Raw genomic sequence first — 18,077 nt, 5'->3', positions numbered from 1 at the left:
GGACCAAAGTGACACTAAACCTAAAGTAAAGTACAGGATACTAATGGGAAATTTTCCTTGGAAAAAAAATGAAATAACTCCTGATTAGTGCAACTTAATTATTGATATCTTCGGAGACATCCCATTTGTGCAATACCGAGATTTTAGAAGAAACAAGACATAAAAAGTAGGGGGTGCAGTGCAACAAGATGACGTCGAATGGAGTCACAAATTCTAGAACAATTGTTGCCCAAACACACTTTTTTTGTAGGGTAACCTCACCTGAAGTTTCTGACAATAATAAAAATTTCCCTTTAGTTTTATTTTAACAAAAACCTCCCTTCAACTTTTAAAAAAATCAACAGAAACCTCCTTTCGTTAGTGATTCCGACAGAAAATTATGAAAATTACAAAATTACCTCTATTAATGTCAGAGCGTTTTTCTGCATTGGGTCCTTCGGAGTTACAGACTGACGGCACTCATCCACGTGTATGGTCTAAAACTAATACTTACCACCTCCATGCTCTCCCACCTTCTTCTCCTTCCTATCCGATTTCACAAATTAGGTTATATTAAAACCACAAATTTTTATTATTATCTCTCACAATCACTATAGCGTTGCTATTAATAATTGCCTCCAATATTTTTTTCCAAGCCCAAGCACAGGTTTCTCCTCCTCTTCCGATAACCGAAGCGATTGATCTTTAGCAAGTATCTACTTCTCTGCAAATATTTGTCAATGAATTTCTACAAATACCAAAGCTCTATGGTTATTCCATGCTATACCGCCTTCCCATTCCTTCAAGTCTCGCCATTGGCATGTATCAAAAGAAATGGGTATTAATTAATTCTTGATTCATAGCACTCCTCCCTCTTGCTTCTACTTTTTCTTTCTCCATTTTACTACAGAAGTTCCATTGTGATTTGCCTCCGATGACATGACAGTCTTCGCCTGGTTCACCTCCAACTTCAGAGACATTGAGCCCACCTGGTCCTAGCAGATTTACACTTACCTCAACGTCCAACACTCCGGGAACCTCAAGTACTATGATTATGCGTTTGTCTCTGCAATGACAGATGAACTTCAAGAACGATTCATTTTCTTCCCGAATTATAGAAGAAAAAAATCGAAGAAATGCCAAATAGGAAGCTAAGGTGGAAGATAAGTGTGACATTAATCGAACAATGAGACCAGATCCGTATATACTTCTCATAAACATGTGAAGCTCGTCATTCATAACGTCTTCCTTGATATGAGTGACAACAAGATCACTTATTACTCAGGTTCCTCTCCCAAACAGAGTTTCCATTCCTTGCAGAGTAGTCGAAGAATCCCAAACCCCAACTTTCACTGCTGCTCTTAGCCTCACCAATACACGAGATAAAATGGGTATTTGGAAGAATCCCAAATCCCATCTATTAATGCCGATAATATCGCATACTTTGAGCCCAGGGAAATTGATATTTATCTACTTCGTCAACGATTCATGTCACTTATTCATACCTAATCACATTAATTTGATCATCAGCGTCCAACTGCTTATCTCAATTCTCAAACGAACATGTGCATCGGTTTTTTACAAGCAGAAGCAGCTACCCCTCTTTAACTTTTACATATTAATTTTATAAATTCTGATAAAACCTTAAATTTCAATCACTAGATGCATATATCTTTTATCTTCTTTTTCTTCCACTACTCATGATTATATGTAACGATGAATTTTGCTTACCTGGGTAGCACTGTAGCATATCCGTGTTAACTATCATTCAAACCGAAATCGCCAGGACGCGTGTCGCATCCACCTCCACCTGGGCGTGTTGTAAATTTATAATTGAAGAAGATCGATGTTCAAGTCTTTCAGAAGTGGACCGGAAAAACCGTAAAACGGGCAGCCGGTTCTACGTGCTCATTTAACGTGCTTACAGCGTCGTGCCTACCTGATCCGAACCACAATGGCGAACGCGAGAAGAAAGACAAAGCAAAAACAGAAACAAGATAAATGTTTTCTTCTGATTTGATGATATAACACATAAAAGCCATCATCACCCCTGAACTCATCACACAAAATAAACGTTCGAGTAAATCATACATATCATACCAGATCAAACGTCGTGTTTTCTTCTCCCTCTCTCTCTCTCTCCTCTTCTTCCATCATCATTCAACTGCAACTATCGTTCTATCAAGAAGAAATTGAGATTAGATTCTCATCTGCTCCTCCCCTTTTTTTCTCTTTTCGATCATCTATATTATATATAGATAACAAGCGATAGAGAAGATCCTAAATAAAAGAGACACCCCTTGGAATAGTACAGTACATACATGTCTCTTCCTTTCGTCGTTCAATCTATCCTCCGGCAGATGACGACGCGGCGGCCGCTGCTACTCTATACCACCGCTTGGACAGTTACATTGGCGGTAACCGTCGTGCTGGCTTCTTTCTCTCCGGAGATCGCCTTCGTGTCGGCCATATCTCCATCGTCTCGGTTTTCTCGTGCGTGCAAGTCGGAACAGGGCACCGTTAGGGTTCCGCTAGATGTACCGGGAGAGGTGTTGTGCTTGCCGGCTCACTTCTTCAAAAGGTCTAAGATAGATTTCTTCGTTCCACCTATCTTCGCCGCCGTTGTTGTTGCTAGTTCGGCGTGTGTGGTTCGAGCCATGGGCTTGTGGGAAGACGACACTGGTTCCGGTGGAGTCCAGGCTTATGAGCTTAACTCAACAGATCAAATGCGTCCTCGTGGGGACTGAGGTGCACCAACCAAACCATCATTTCTATCTATATCAATGAGTATGACACCATTTAGAAAACTGAGAATAGGAAACAAAACACCGCTAATAGTATCGTCCACAAAACCTGATTTTGTATTTCCAATAAATATTGCCAAGTGCACTGTTTTTGTTATTTTTTAATATTCATATTAGTCTAGGTTTGCTGGTTAGAGGCTGAATAATTTATATCGAATTCGATTTTGACTCGAAACTCACTCGATTTATATACCAAACCAAATCAAACTTAAATAACTCATCATAATCTCCATTCACCACCTCTCTCTCTCTCTCTCTCTATATATATACATATATATATATATATATATATATATATAACTCATGAAACACTCCACTCGCCACCCTTATATACATTCGTCCAAACTGAGCCTAATGAACGAATTTCAAGTGTTCCTTGACATAATAGCCATGCATGTCGAAATCCTTCTCAACAACCTAGTCGAGTACTCTTGTTTGTTGTTGCTAGAATGCTAGGGCTGTCAATGGACAGATATCCGTCCAACCTAATCCAGTTCAATATGAGTCCATTACGTGTAATGGACCAGGTTCAAGCCAATCCGTTGAATATTTTGCCTTGACTGGTCTAATTCGTCCAACCTGTTCATACTAGTTTTAAATCAGATTGCGTCTAATTCAAATTTAGTCCATTGACACCACTATTCATAATGTCAATGGACCAGATGTTGGTTCAATTCGACCGATCCAATCTAATATAAATCTATTAAAGATGGACCAGATTCAATCCAATCCCAGAAATACTTTAGAGTATTAAGTCTGGACTGCTCCAATTCAATATATATTATTGGACCATCCAACCAATTCAAATTGTTTTAAATTCAGACAGAGTCCATCCCAAGCCCGTCCATTGACACCCCTATTTGTCCCCCTTCTTCATCATCAGAGGTTGTAAGCTGTACCTGGTTTTCTTTTGAAAGCCCGCAGGCAAATTCATTCAACTAAGAAATCTCAGTTACATCTTTTGCTCAGAGTGAGGAGAGAAACTCTGGAGCACGAGACCAGGTTTGAGAAGAATTACAGGAAAGAGCATGTCTGGGCTAAAAGCATGCGCAGCCTGGTTACAGATTAGAGGAACATATGTAACTGAGGAGCCATGCAATAAGGCGAATAAGAAGGCTCTCTTTCAAATGATTTCATATCTCCGATAGATTAATTATTAATCAAACTAATTAAATCTCACACCCAGCCAACTCTTTTTGAAATCCATGGATTACAATAAGAGTGAACGAAGAACCACGCAGAGGCAGAATACTGTTATAGACCAGGATCGAGGGACCAGCAACAAATTAAATACCAAACCCTACTCTATATACTACTTCCATATTATATTTCTGGATAAAAACGATATATATTAGTCTCATCGGTATGTCTCGACAGTAGCACTAATTTCCACTCTTTTGAGAAGAGCTAATCAACTTTTCACTGAAATCCCACAGTTTCTTTGCCAGCCCACAGTCTGTAGCCAACGTGCTTGGTTTGACCTCGTTGCAGTCCAGAAAGTACTTTCCTGTTACTCCTTTTACACTTGGGTGGAGCGCAACATAGCAGGTAGTGGCTGCTCCCTGCGCGATCAGTAAGAATTAGTACCCATCCATCATTGTTGAAAGGTGTTTTTCATGTTCCCCACTTAATATATCCATTCATGTTATAGATAGAATAATGTTGATATACAAATCCCACCCCTTGTAAATTTAGAGACATCCCCATTAATTCATGTTGTTCTCTGTATCCTGTTGGCTACCAAAACTTCTGTTATTGGAATTCGGAGAAGAATAAAACTATAAATGGACAAACTTAGAGCCAATTTCTGTAGACTCTAGTGTATGTAGGAACTAGGAAGTAGGATATTATTTGACATAAAAATGACATCTTAAGGAATTGGTATAGTGATAAGCTATTTCGTCAATTCCCTAAACTTGTTGAAATCTAGGCATACATACAAACTCTTGACAAAGAAAAAAGAAATGGTTGCTTACCTGCTGTATGTTCTTCCAGAAGTAAAATGTAAATAATCTTAAAACCTCTGCAAGAATAGAAAATTAGAATTGATGATATTATTTCATTTCTCCGTAGTTTAATTGATTGGTATTCCTATTTCAGAAGTTAAAGAAAACATACTCATCAGAAGAGCAGAGTGCCTCATTAAGCTTGTCATTATTATCCCAGGGTGAAGAGAATTCACTGTAATGTTTATACCCTCTTCCTGTTTTCCAGATGATAAAACATGTTCAATAAACGAATATACAAATGAGGTATAAACATAGGATAGAAGCTGTATAATAAAAAAAATGTTAAATGTGTAATAGTATGAAAGTAAAAGGCTATGGTATAAGAAATGCTGACGCAAAGTATAGGGTAAGGCTCATTGGGTTGTCTTACTAATTGACTCAGAAATCATCTATGTTATGTTGTTGAGTAGCCCATTCAAATTTGAACTACACCAGGCAAATCAATAAGACAGATTTATATATGACATTGATCTGTGTAAATAGATGATGTAGAAATTGAAGATAGAATTCGCATCAACTGCAACCAACTTATTTCAAATTCAAAACACCAATGGCGAGCTGGTTCGTTGTGTTATGGCTCTGTTTGGTCAAATGGACCCCGAGCCCAAACCCACATGTCTCAAAATACACTCAGACCTGACAAAGAACGGGTCAGACCAAGCAAGCCAAGAGGTCTACTTAATTGACAGTGATCATGGTAGGATCTATCACTTGTCCAAATAGAGACCTGATATCAAATCCCGTTACCAGTTTGGGGGGTTAAGGGAGGCTGATGGGCTACCCCGGATGTGTAGCTCCATAAAAAAAAAAAAAAAAAAAATCAATAAAAAAAAGTTTCTACTTCCAAAGCCTTATTCATCTGTTTTCCTACATTGGCCGACTGAACGACAACCGTATATTTAGTCGTTAAGAAAACTACTATTTTTGTTACTTGTTATCCTAGTAACAAATAAAAACAGTGCTAACACATTGCAGTTTTGTACCACTTGCTTTCAATAATGTTTTCAAAAACAGATTGGACCGGACGGTCAGATAAAAAAACCCGGGAACTGGTCATTTGATCGGTTCGGTTTTACCTAAAATTGCTTTTTGCCTCAACAAACAGTTACTCGAACAGTCAAACCATTGAATCATTTAACCCAAAATAGTTTTTGACTGTTTTTTGTATTTTTTAAAATTTTTACCAGAACAAGTTATCAATTCAGACTGAATGATCAGACCGTTTAACCCTAAAACCAGACCCTAAGAAGATTTCCTGTCTAATCCGGTTTTAAAAACCTTGCTTTCAATACTTAATGCTCATTTTGCGATAAGAGTGTAAATACAAATATGAAATATGTGCAGTGTAAAAGTGTAAAACCTTCAATAAAATATTTCTAAACCTATGGCATAAAATGTTGATGTGCCCAAAGTTGTTTTGTTTGGCAGATCTGAACTCTGTCTAGAGGGCATGCATCTTCCGAGGCAAGTTGCATTGGGGACATTTAATGTTGAATTGATTGTAATCTATGGTATATACTTTTTTTTTGATAGATTAATTTGTGGTATAGTTTGACTCAATATTTCCTAAAACCAACTGCCATATATAACCTCAACTAGATACCAAATACCGGTGGTTGAAATAAAAAATCAGTTAATATGACAGGTCTCTAAAATTGTCGTGGTTGGAGGAAATGCCTTTTAGTTATAACTGTTTGATTGGATGGAATGGGAATTTCATTCTCATTCTTGTTGGAATGACATTCTCTCATTTGAGGGAATGGCCATTCTCTGCCTCTCCCTTGGGAATGAAATTTCATTCCTGTTCATTCTTATTTCCATTCCCATTTCTGTCTGAACCAAACAGACTATGGGAATGGACCATTCCAATTCCGATTCCAATTCCAATTCTAATTGTGAATCAAACAGACCCTTAGTTTTTTTTTTTTTTGGTTTTTACTGTTCAATCCATCCCCACAAATCCTAAATCTACTATACAGTTGGGGTAGGTGCTAGCTCGAAATTGATGTCATACACGGGCAGATATTGATGTTTAGGTGAAGGTGTTTGAAATTTTGAATTTTCATAGATCTACAGTGGAATTCAAAATTCTGAGGCAGAGTGCAGTCTACTTGTCCATTTTTTTCTTACTTCCATTTGATTTAATCAAAGTTTCCAAAGGTTTTCATAACATTACATTTAGGCGAAGCAACAAGCATATCCCAAGTATCCATTATGTGGTTTCCTCGACTCTTAGTATGATGAAACGCTTGCAATTAGATTTCATATTGATGTTAAGCAATGTTTTAAAAAATTATTCGGAATCGGAATCGTTCTGGCCACTAGTTTTTGCGTCAATAGTTCAATCATTTGGTCTGAATAGATAGTTCGTTCTGACAAAATAATTTAAAAAAATAAAAAATAATTAAAATGATAAAAAATCGTTGAACGGGTCAATGGGTCAATGGTTCAATCACCCAAGTCAATAATTTGTTAATCGATTCAACAATTTTTGGTCAAAAACTAGATTTAGAGTAAAATGAAACCGATTTCCTAAACGATTTACAGGCCAAACAGTCTGACCGTCTGGATCAACAACGGTTCGAAAACCATGATGTTAAGAGAACCTTTGTCATGCAGTATTGCTATTTCATTTCTCAATTAGCATTTCTTTACAGTGCTTTAATTCTTTTTGGTCTCACAGCAACCGGAAGCACTTTTAAGTGCACATATGCACAAATTTCCAGATAGTCCCTGTTAGCCCATTCCCAGACAAAGACATTCAATTTAAGATCCCATCTTGTAGGGCTGGGACATGCCATGTGTAGTTATAGCATACATTAATAATGTGCCTCAAATTCTTCCAAAGCAATTTGTGAAACTTTTTGAAACTAAGGATATGTCTGGTTTGATAAAAAAAAGTAAGAGTAACAAAGTGGGTTAAGGGAAGGCTTTCACTTATTTTTTATCAATCCAAACACAGCTTAATTAAAGCCCCATTAGGTTTTTTTTTACCTAGGTAAGTGAGTACATATCGCTTATTTTCTGTCACTTGCATGTCTTCTTTGTAATTTAATGACCTTTTTATTAAAAGTTATTATTAAAATAGTCATTTTTTAAATATTCCAAATGAAAAAGTTAAAATGATAAGTAATACATAAAGAAAATATAATTTGTGGGACCCACAACTTCCACCCTCCTATTTCCCCAAAATAACACATGATATGTGATGGGTTTTGGCTGTCAACAAGAGAAATAGTAATTTGATTTATAGATTTACTTTCTAAGATTGTATCCCCTCGCAACATTAAGTTGGAATATTTATTTTCTTTATTTGGTATTCCCTTCCTATGGTTTGCATGTCTTTAGTGAGTTTAAATCAATCCCTCATAATGTCCTACATCACATTTTCGCTTAGAAACATCTCCCCCCGATGATAATATCAGAAATGATGATATCATCATCATCAACAGATATTTCCAATATAATGGGGAATGTGGGGATATGCTGTGGAACGTTGGGGGAGGCTGATTTGATCTCGTCTTTAGTTCATATAGGTTAAAAAAACCATGATACTTATTTAAAATATTATAATCTTTTTGTAAATTTTGCAACGCCACATTCAAGAAAGAGTAAGTGCTGGTAATTTACCTGTAAGCGACGAGAGAGTTCTTTGGCATGTAAGATGTTCGCCAGTTTAGATTGTCCATATGCCTTTTTATCAGAATATCTGATTTGAGCAAAAGGTCAAAGGATTTGGGAAAACCAAAAAGAATAAGAAAGAGGAATGCATCTAATCATCTGAAGTAGCATACCCAGATTCATCGTTGATGCCCTCAAATCGTATTCCCCCCTCGTAAGTGTAGACGTGTGCTATTGATGACAAATTCACAATCCTTCCTTCGACCCCAGAAACTCTTGCAGTTGTCTTCATTTTATCAAGGAGAAGATTGGTTAAGAGGAAATGACCTGACAAGAAGAGTGAAAACCAATCAATCTCACCAGAAATGAATCTCAAAGCAGAACACGGATAAGAGGGATGGCTGTACAAATGAGCAACAGAGAGAGAAGTGAGAGAGCTATATATATGCCAAGTATCCAATCCTAATTAATTCTATACGCACTTTACTTACCAAGATGATTTGTTGCAAACTGCATCTCTATCCCATCCTCCGAAAGTTGGTAAGGAGAGAACATAACGCCAGCGTTGTTTCTGAAATGATCAAGGAAAGTATGTATTAAAAATTAGAAAAGCTCATCTAGTTCTAATACAGAGGAAGAAGATGATTTGGGGAGATATTACATCAACATATTGAGGGGAAGATTGAGAGCATTGAAGCTATCTACAAATGCTCTAACTGACTTCATCGAGCAAAGATCGAGTTGCAAGACCTCCACACGAGCAGATGCATTATCTTTGAGAATTAGCTCTTTAGCTTCTTTTGCAGCTTCCACATTTCTTGCACCAATGATAACATGAGCCCCACGAAGTGCCAACACTCTTGCTGTCTCCAGACCGATTCCACTCGCTCCACCTTTTTGTATTTGTGACGAATTGAAACGAGGAAAGACAAAGACAAATAAGAAGCAACCCTTAAATTAGAAAACGAAAATAAAGGCACGATGGCTTTAATTTATGCTCAAACTACAATTATAATCCTCAAGAGATACCGAACCAACGTAATGATAACAAATTTCAGGGGAATCAAAATGGGATACCCAACAAAGTTGTTACCAGAGCCCTGAATAATGACACATTAAAGTTAAAGTAGCAAATCCCGTGCTTAGACTCCAATAATGAGATGGTGATCGCTTATCCATTATAAATTAGGAATCAAAACATGGATTCTCAAGGGTTAACAGAAGTCCAAATGAGGTTTCTCTACTGTGAAGTCCTCGATAAGCAGGAAAACTGAAAACAGTAAAAAAAAAAACGCGATGGATGTGAAAGAAGTCGTACACATCTATGTGCATAATCAGCAACCAAAAACCACAGAAACGCATAAAAGGAAAGAATCACAGTAGAAACTGAACAAGAAACGAATCGTGCGCGCAAACCTAAAAACTCGTGTCAGAGGCTAAGCAATCATTTTAGAACTGAAACAGGAACACAAAACCAGCAGTAACAAACTAATTAATTACTGAAAACCGATACCCCTCTACCCTAACAAATCAAATAAAAAAAAAAAAAAACTAAACAGAGGAAAACAGGGGGTGGGGATGAAAAGAAACTCTAACCAGTGACTATAGCACTGAGATTTCTTGCATCAATCCCCGCTGTAACCTGCTCAGCAGTTGAAGCCGATCCGTACCCACTTGGACCAGGTATCCCTGTCACCACTGAAAAGAAACCCATCTCTCCAAACCCCTCGAAAACACAAAGCTATTGGAAATATATAAAAAGAAAAAAAATAAAAGCTCAGAAAAATTATCTCCTGAAAAAAGAGGGAATACTTGTACTTTTCTTTTCCTCCTCCGGTCCTCCTCTTTCAATGGAGAAGGGAAGAGAAAGGAGGAGAAAAATATGATGATAACAGGAGACTGACGGATGAAGTAAAACAAATGCATGATATAGGAGAGATTAAAAAGCAATAAATGAGATTAATGTTGGAGAAGCGTAGTTAATAGTTTGGTTTGGGCGAGAATTAAATGCACGCCGGTGGTGCTGCCTCACATGTTTAACGACTCTGACTTGAACCTGTTCAATTTTCAGCTGTTTCGTCAGCGTAGACAGGCGCGGAAAATGAAGCGCAGCAGTACGGATTCACCATTGACGATGGATGAGAAAGAAGTTCTATTGGTAGCCAGTTAGTCCATATTAAATGGAAAGTGCCCACTTTGGTTGGAAAGAAAAAGGAGCACGGTTCTTGATCATTTGAATGCTGTACATTTTTTTTCTTCGTTTTTTGCAAAGAGTTTGGTTGGTGCAGTGGGTTGGTCATGGTCTAATGGCCTGTTCGTTGGCTACTTGTCTCGTAACACTGAATATACGGGCGTATCCAACGAATCAATACTGTTTATTTATTTATTTTTCTGAAATCGGTTAGGTGGCCGGTTTAGGTTTCCTCCACCCTCTGAATCGGTCAGACCCTCGATACATACACCCATTATAGGGGCCTATTGGAGGGGTCTCAGAATAATACGTCTCGATACTTTGAAACTTACTAATACCTTAATGCATCATTCATTCTTTGTATTTTTAATGACTTCATTTTTTTTTTCAAAAAGTTTCTGACTTTTACTTGCTATAATTTGAAAACCTTATAATAATAATAATATGTGATTTGTTTCTTGGATGTTTTTTTATGTTTATCATCAAATCAATATTTTTTTTCATCATATTTTAATTTATGAAAAAATATGGACAAGCTGATGAAGGGTGATTTGGCCTGACCTAGCGAAAAGGGGACACGTGGACACAACCTAACCAAGAGATGACAACACAGCTTGGGTATTCATTCACCTCGTTGCAGGGCCACCTCAGCATAAGACTCACATCGGCATCAAGGCACCTCGATATTCAATCCAGTTCGGAACTAAAAGGTTGAAGCACCAGCTCGGGACAAACAACTCGAATCGCCACGTAACTGACTCCCGTGTAACCAACTCCAGAGGTCTCTCCAACGGATCCCGGATCTCTCGAGATCACGATGAGCTAACAGATCTCGACTTTTCCGAGATTACGATGATGACTCATCCCGACTCCGCCGGAGTTGGAAGTGGAACGATAAGCCTTACCTGTATACTACTCCTTCGGAAGTGGAACGAACTCTATCTCCACACCCCGGATATCCCAGAGCTCTTTCGTGAGCTCCACGACTACTTCAGTATATAAAGGCACCAACCCCAATGGTGCAAGGTACGCGTGATTTTTCTACTCTCTATCTCTCTAGCTCTCTAAGCTTTTCAGCTCGCATCAGTTTACTAACTTAAGCATCGGAGCGACCTTGCCGAGTTAGCCATCCCGAATTCTCTGATCCTTTCTTATAGATTCACCTAGCTCGCCACCCGACTAGAAGCCAGATCATCCTCCAGCAAGGAGTAATCAGATCGCGTTGCATCAAGGCCCATTACAGAATTATGATTTTCATTGCAGATCTATAACATTTCAAAAGGTCAATTACCCCCACCCTATGCATCAATGCCGGATCATGAATTGGCATCAATTCCTGGGCTGAACCGTCATTCTCCCTTTAATTGAACGCTTCCCCCAATCACTCAATTGCTGATGTGGCACCTAATTGTCAATTTATTTAATAAATAAAAGCAACACCAAACACATACATCATTTGCTATTTTGGGGAAATAAGAAGGTGAAAATTGTGGGTCCCATAAAAAATATAAGTTAAAGGAAGGTAAACCTTTAATTCAGGATTTTCCTACCTTTTCCTTCAAACCAAACATAACCTAAACATCTAGATAAACTGAAGATGGAAGAACAATATCGCTAAGGTTGAGAATGATTGGATTGGATGCAACCATGCGAGTCTGTCTTATTATCAAAAAAAAACAAAAAAACAAAAAAACAAAAGTCTTTTAACCTTTCAATATTATGGTTTCAAACTGATTGAGGGAGATTTGGCCCGACCTTTGGCCACCCAACACATGGAAGCAAATCGAGGGTGACCTGGCAGGAGCGACAGATCGGCATGGCAGTGCGCTCAAGGCACGAGCTCCGAGAAGAGGAACCCGCGATCCAAGCTCCCCAAAAAGAGCCCGAACTCTCCCTTTGACCCTGAGCCTTACGAGGAACGCAAAGGGCAACAACTCGAACTGGCCCACCCCAGGGCAGTTCGAGCCACACTTCTATCCGAACTCAAGACCTCACCTCGCACACCACTCCGGCACTTCGTCTCCAGGCCGCTGAACTGAACAACCGTACCTGACACCAAAGGAGTCTGTATCTTGAGGCGGCGCGCCTGACTGACTTAGGATCTGATGCTTGATAGCCGCACTTCAACGATCACCTGCCACCTCCACCTCCAGTTACAGAGACGGCTCCGACAAAGAGAGCAGTGGCGGTTGTCTGCCCCAGCAGAGGTGATGACGCCCGAACTGGCAGAAGTGTAGAGGTAATGATACCCGACTTGACAGGAGCTTGGGAGTGAGTGCACGAAGTGGTTATAAAAGGCCCTCTTCCCCCCAAGAATGGAGGTACGTGATAACTTTGCACCATCTGGTTTTTTATCTTGCCTTTGAGAAAATACTAACTTGGGTTTCGGAGCACTCTCACCGAGTTCCCCCCAGAGACTACTCGCTTTCTTCCCCGTTTCAGGCACCTCTTTCTCCAGTTAGAGGCAAGATCGTTGACAGCTAGGACCAACCGGATTGCGCTCCATCAATTGGCGCCGTCTGTGGGAACGCTTCTAAAAGCCTCCCTCTAAAGTTTTCATAGCACATTTTTTCCGAGAAACCCCAACACCCATGGCTTCTTCCAGCAATGCCGGACGTAGCACGGAGATGAACGGCACCGGGGAACAACTTCAAGTCCCCGTGGTGTGCATTGGACAGTTCACCATCCCCCTTCCAGTGGATGGGATCCCCAGCCTGAATGCGCCACGAACAGTGGCGCCCGTGAATCTTCCCGCCATGAACGTCCCCCTTCCTCCCTCTGTTGGAACCACCTTTGCTGAACCAACCATTGTTCCCCCGACAACTATCTAGAACCAGCTTGATGACCTGGTGCATGGCATGCAGGCCATCCAAGCCCAAATGCAGCAGCTTCAACAACATCAAATCTACCAGCAGCAGATGCTGCACCATGTATCCCAATACCACTACCAGCAGCAGTTCCCCCAACTACCTCAAAGTCAGCCGCAACTCCCACCTCGGAACCCCGCCGATAGGCGAGCCAAGCCCTCCCCTCAAGGCGGGTGCCCCCACCGGGCTTCCCAAGCTCGGGCCTCCCAGGATCGGAGCCCCTCTAGAAGCCAAGCCTCATCCCCTAGCAGGAGAGAGAGAGCGACTACCCCCACCTCGCCACGCGCCGGCGGACCAAGAACCCGATCCATCAAGTCAGCATCACCTTGGCACTCTCAGGACGGCCCCTGCACACCGAAAACCGATTCAGCGCCTTAGCCGCGGACTACCTCCAGCAGTCCAGGCCCATCGAGCTCGGGAACACTGAGGCAAGCAGTGCCAACGCCGGGCCTTCCAAGCAGTAGAGGCGCCATCGGCGAAGCCGCCGAACTGCAACCCGCGTTCTACCCGAGCTCCAAGGTAAAGAAGCGAGCTCGGACGAGGTAAACGCTGCCCCTATCCTCTCAGTCCCTTCCCCCCGGTCATCAGAACTCCTTGCAGTTCCTATGCCCGGAGACTTCAAACTCCCCCCACTCGACAAGTATGATGGGTCCTTTGACCCCAGCGACCATGTCGATGCCTTCCAGTCCCAGATGCACCTGGCTAGGGCCAGCGAGTCCTGTATGTGCGTAGCCTTCACTACCACCTTTAGAGGAGTGACTCGCACCTGGTACAGGAACCTGGCCCCCGGGTCAATAAGGAGCTGGGCCCAGTTCGTGCAGGTCTTCACCGTGCACTTCGTCACCAGCAAACGGTGCCCTCGAACCGAGGAGAGCCTCCTCAGCATGGTCCGGAAGGAAGGGGAGCCCACCCGCAGCTACATCAAGCGGTTTAATGATGCATGCCTACAGATCCCATGCCTGGACCTCGCAGTTCAGCTCGCGGCGGCCAAGATGGGGGTGACACACAAGGAGTTCAAGTGGCACATAGTGGCCAACCAGCCTGCGACCATTGCTGAGTTCTTTAAGCTCGCGGACAAGTTCATGTGAACGGAGGAGGAGATCAACCAAAGGACTAGGGGCGGGTTTTAAAAAAGAAAGAGAGAAGAACTCCCCAATCAAGGAGACAGCTGAAAGGATCCAGCTCGAGCGTCGAAACCAAGCCAGCCATTTCGAGCTCCCGTGGCAGGTCGGATAGACTACACGCCCTTGAATACGAAGCGGGCTAAGATCTTGATGACGATCAAAGACGCCCCATACGTAAAGTGGCCACCTCGCCTAAAGGGGAGCCCAAACAAGAGGAACAAAAACTTGTACTACAATTTCCATAAAGACCACGGTCATAGTACCGAACATTGTAATAATCTCCGCGACGAGATAGAGAAACTCATCCGTTGCGGGTACTTAAGAAATTTTGTACAGCATAATAATAATAATAATAATAATAATAATAATAATAATAATAATAAGACAGGTCGGCAAGGGGAGCACGGCAAGGATGCTCCCGAGTCCAACAGCAGGCCGGCCGAATAGTCGCAAAGACAGCCTCCAGAAGAGAAGCTAGTTCGGGGAACCATCCACGTGATAGTGGGAGGTTCGATAGTAGCGGGTTGTACTTCGGTAGCGGCCCGGGCGTCAGTTCGCGAAGCTGCCCGAGAAGAGCAGAACCCTCCAAAGAGGCCGAAGACGGAGGAACCGATTTTCTTCACGGAAGACGATGCGTGAGGGGTCCACTACCCCCACGGTGATGTGCTTGTCATAAAACTAAGGATCAACGACTTCGAAGTCAGGCGCGTGCTTGTTGATTCAGGCAGCTCGGCGAACATTCTCTTCAAGTCGGCGTTTGACCAGCTTCAGTTACGGGGAAGCGAGTTGAAGCCCCCAATCACTCCTCTGGTGGGCTTCAGCGGAGAGGAAGTCAGGCCCCTCGGGAAAGTGACAGTACCTATGGAAGTCGGCACATGGCCCTGTGCGGTCAGACTCAACCATGATTTCCTGGTGGTCGCAACCCCCTCCCCATACAATGCCATAATAGGGCGGCCAATCACTCATGTCCTACGGGCAATGGTCTCCACCTACTACTTGGCAATGAAGTTTCCTATTGACTCCGGTGTGGGAGTAGCGCGGGGCGACCAGCTCGAGTCCCGCAAGTGCTATGTTGCCGCCTTGAAGGGAAAAACCAAGGTGGCCGACGACCTCGAACTGGAAAGGCCTACGGAGCAAGGCGAAGATGCGCCCACAGAAGAAACGGTTGCAATCCCAACTTCAGCTGCAGACCCAGCTCAGACGCTACAGATCGGTGCTTTCGTCCGGGAACCTCTACAATCCGAACTGGTAAGTTTCTTACTTCAAAATTTAGATATTTTTGCATGGTCCGCGGCCGATATGCCCGGTATTGACCCCAACCTTATAACTCACAAACTTAATACTGATCCTGAAGTTAGGCCCGTTAGACAGAAGAAACGCAACCTGGCCCCAGAGCGATGGAAAGCAGTCGACGAGGAGGTCGCGAAGCTTCTCGTAGCCGACTTCGTGAGAGAAGTCCATTACCCGAGCTGGGTAGCCAACCCCATTCTGGTAAAGAAGGCCAACGTCAAGTGGCGCATGCGCGTCAACTACACCGACCTGAACCGGGTCTGTCCAAAAAGACTGCTTCCCACTGCCCAGAATCGACCACTTGGTAGACGCGACCTCGGGGCACGAGTTGCTGAGCTTCTTAGATGCCTATTCGGGCTACAACCAAATCAGAATGGATTCGGCCGACAAGGAAAAGACCTCGTTCATCATAGAGTTCGGCCTATACTGTTACAAGGTTATGCCCTTCAGATTAAAAAATGCTGGGGCAACCTTTCAAAGGCTTGTGAATAAGCTGTTTCAACCCTTAATTGGCACAAAGATACAATGCTATGTAGACGACATGGTCGTCAAGACACAGTTCTCGCACGAATTAATACATGATTTGTGTTCTGTATTTCAAATCTTGAGACAATTCGACATGAGACTAAATCCGAACAAATGTATCTTCCGTATCACCTTGGACAAGTTCGTAGGGCACATCGTTAACCGGCGCGACATTGAGGCCAACCCGGACAAGATTAAGGCAATCATAGACATGAGACCTCCTCGAAAATTGAAGGAGGTCCAAAGGTTAAATGGCCGCATAGCCGCCCTAGGCCGCTTTATGTCCAAGTCGGCAGACCGCTGCCTGCTTTTCTTTAAGGCAATTAAAGGCAAAGGGTTCGAATGGACCCGAGACTGCTAGCTCGCGTTCGACGAGCTAAAGAAATACCTCGCTAGTGTGTCGATCTTAACCAGGCCCGAGGAGGGCGATGTCTTAGAACTGTACCTCTCGGCAAGCGACGAGGTGGTTAGTTTGGTACTAATAAAAGAAGTAGATAAGGTCCAACGACCCATCTATTATGTTAGTAAAATTTTGCGGGAGCTCGTCACCAGGCAGTTCTCCACCAGGGAGCTCGTCACCAAGTAGCTCTCCACCAGGGAGCTCGTCACCAAGTAGCTCACCACCAGGGAGCTCATCACCAAGTAGCTCTCCACCAGGGAGCTCGTCACCAAGTAGCTCTCCACCAGGGAGCTCGTCACCAGACAGTTCTCCACCAGGGAGCTCGTCACCAAGTAGCTCTCCATCAGGGAGCTTGTCACCAAGTAGCTCACCACCAGGGAGTTCGCCACCAGGGAGCTCCATCATCCTCTGAGTCACAGGCCACCTAGGAGTAGGTCAAATGACGAGATACTTAGCCAAAAAAATTGATACATCACAAAAATTGGTACGTGACTAGAAACGGTTACATCAATTGATGAGGTACTTAAATAAATGGCATTTGAAGTTCATCAAATACTTATTTTCTTAAACTAATATAATATTATTTTTCTTTTTTTTCAGGGTGGAGAAGTCGTTTGAGGGCTTCTATTAATTGGGCCCATGATTCTAGTACACCCTTGGGTAATTGATGATATGACGCCCATGGGGAAGAATTAATATTAATATAGTTTAAAGCTGTGTTCGGTTTGATAATTTCCCTTAATTTTTTATTTCTTTTTTTTTCTTTTCTATCAAACCAACATGTATTGGTGCTTGTCATTTTAGGCTGTGTTTAGTTTGAAGGAAAAAGTAGGGAAAAGAAGGAAAATGTAGGAAAACCTTTATAAATCTTGTATAGGTTTCCTAAATTTTCTTTTTTTTCTCCTTCAAACCAAGCATAGAATTGAGGATCATGTTAATTTTCTTTGTATCATTTTTAATGAGCCTCATATGTGCGGCCCAAGCCTGTACTGCCACATTTCCCGAAATGAGCCAGATAGCTCTTGATGACCCAAACTAACCCGACCGTCTATCCAATTTGGCACTCATCTCCCTGTAGGACTATAATTTCTTGGCATTCTGACATCTCTCTTGTATGGCCTCCTCAGATAAAAGGTATGCAACACACAATACTCTTTAGCTTCCTGCATTTTCCTCGCCAACCATTTTTTTTTGACTTGTCATGGTGATTCCTTTCTTATTGATTTAAGCATCGAAGAATTCAACATGGGGGCATACCTTGGAACAC

At 42.1% G+C, this 18,077-nt stretch overlaps 1 protein-coding gene across 1 annotated transcript; it reads right to left on the bottom strand.

Moving 5' to 3' along the window:
- Window positions 1-3,904: 3,904 nt before the first annotated feature.
- LOC104594591 (short-chain dehydrogenase TIC 32 B, chloroplastic) lies at window positions 3,905-10,321 on the bottom strand. The gene is made up of 8 exons (XM_010254950.3): window positions 10,010-10,321; window positions 9,075-9,306; window positions 8,905-8,984; window positions 8,587-8,740; window positions 8,423-8,501; window positions 4,902-4,986; window positions 4,760-4,806; window positions 3,905-4,345 (listed from the first exon to the last, which is right to left on the bottom strand). The coding sequence occupies exons 1-8, from the start codon at window positions 10,125-10,127 to the stop codon at window positions 4,166-4,168; spliced, it is 975 nt and encodes a 324-aa protein (XP_010253252.1). The 5' UTR covers window positions 10,128-10,321; the 3' UTR covers window positions 3,905-4,165.
- Between the last annotated feature and the right edge of the window lie 7,756 nt (window positions 10,322-18,077).

Source organism: Nelumbo nucifera, chromosome 2 (genome assembly GCF_055504915.1).
Source record: "Nelumbo nucifera cultivar China Antique chromosome 2, China Antique-T2T, whole genome shotgun sequence".
In the NCBI taxonomy this organism is placed as follows: domain Eukaryota; kingdom Viridiplantae; phylum Streptophyta; class Magnoliopsida; order Proteales; family Nelumbonaceae; genus Nelumbo; species Nelumbo nucifera.
This window is presented reverse-complemented; position numbering and strand designations above follow the sequence as displayed.

What these genes read in the sequence shown, in the direction of transcription:
- LOC104594591 (XM_010254950.3), bottom strand. Translation starts at nt 10,127, where the DNA reads ATGGGTTTCTTTTCAGTGGTGACAGGGATACCTGGTCCAAGTGGGTAC. An exon ending in GGCATCAACGATGAATCTGG is followed by an intron (nt 8,502 to 8,586) that starts GTATGCTACTTC and finishes TGCTCAAATCAG; the next exon opens with ATATTCTGATAAAAAGGCAT. An exon ending in GCACTCTGCTCTTCTGATGA is followed by an intron (nt 4,807 to 4,901) that starts GTATGTTTTCTT and finishes CTATTCTTGCAG; the next exon opens with AGGTTTTAAGATTATTTACA.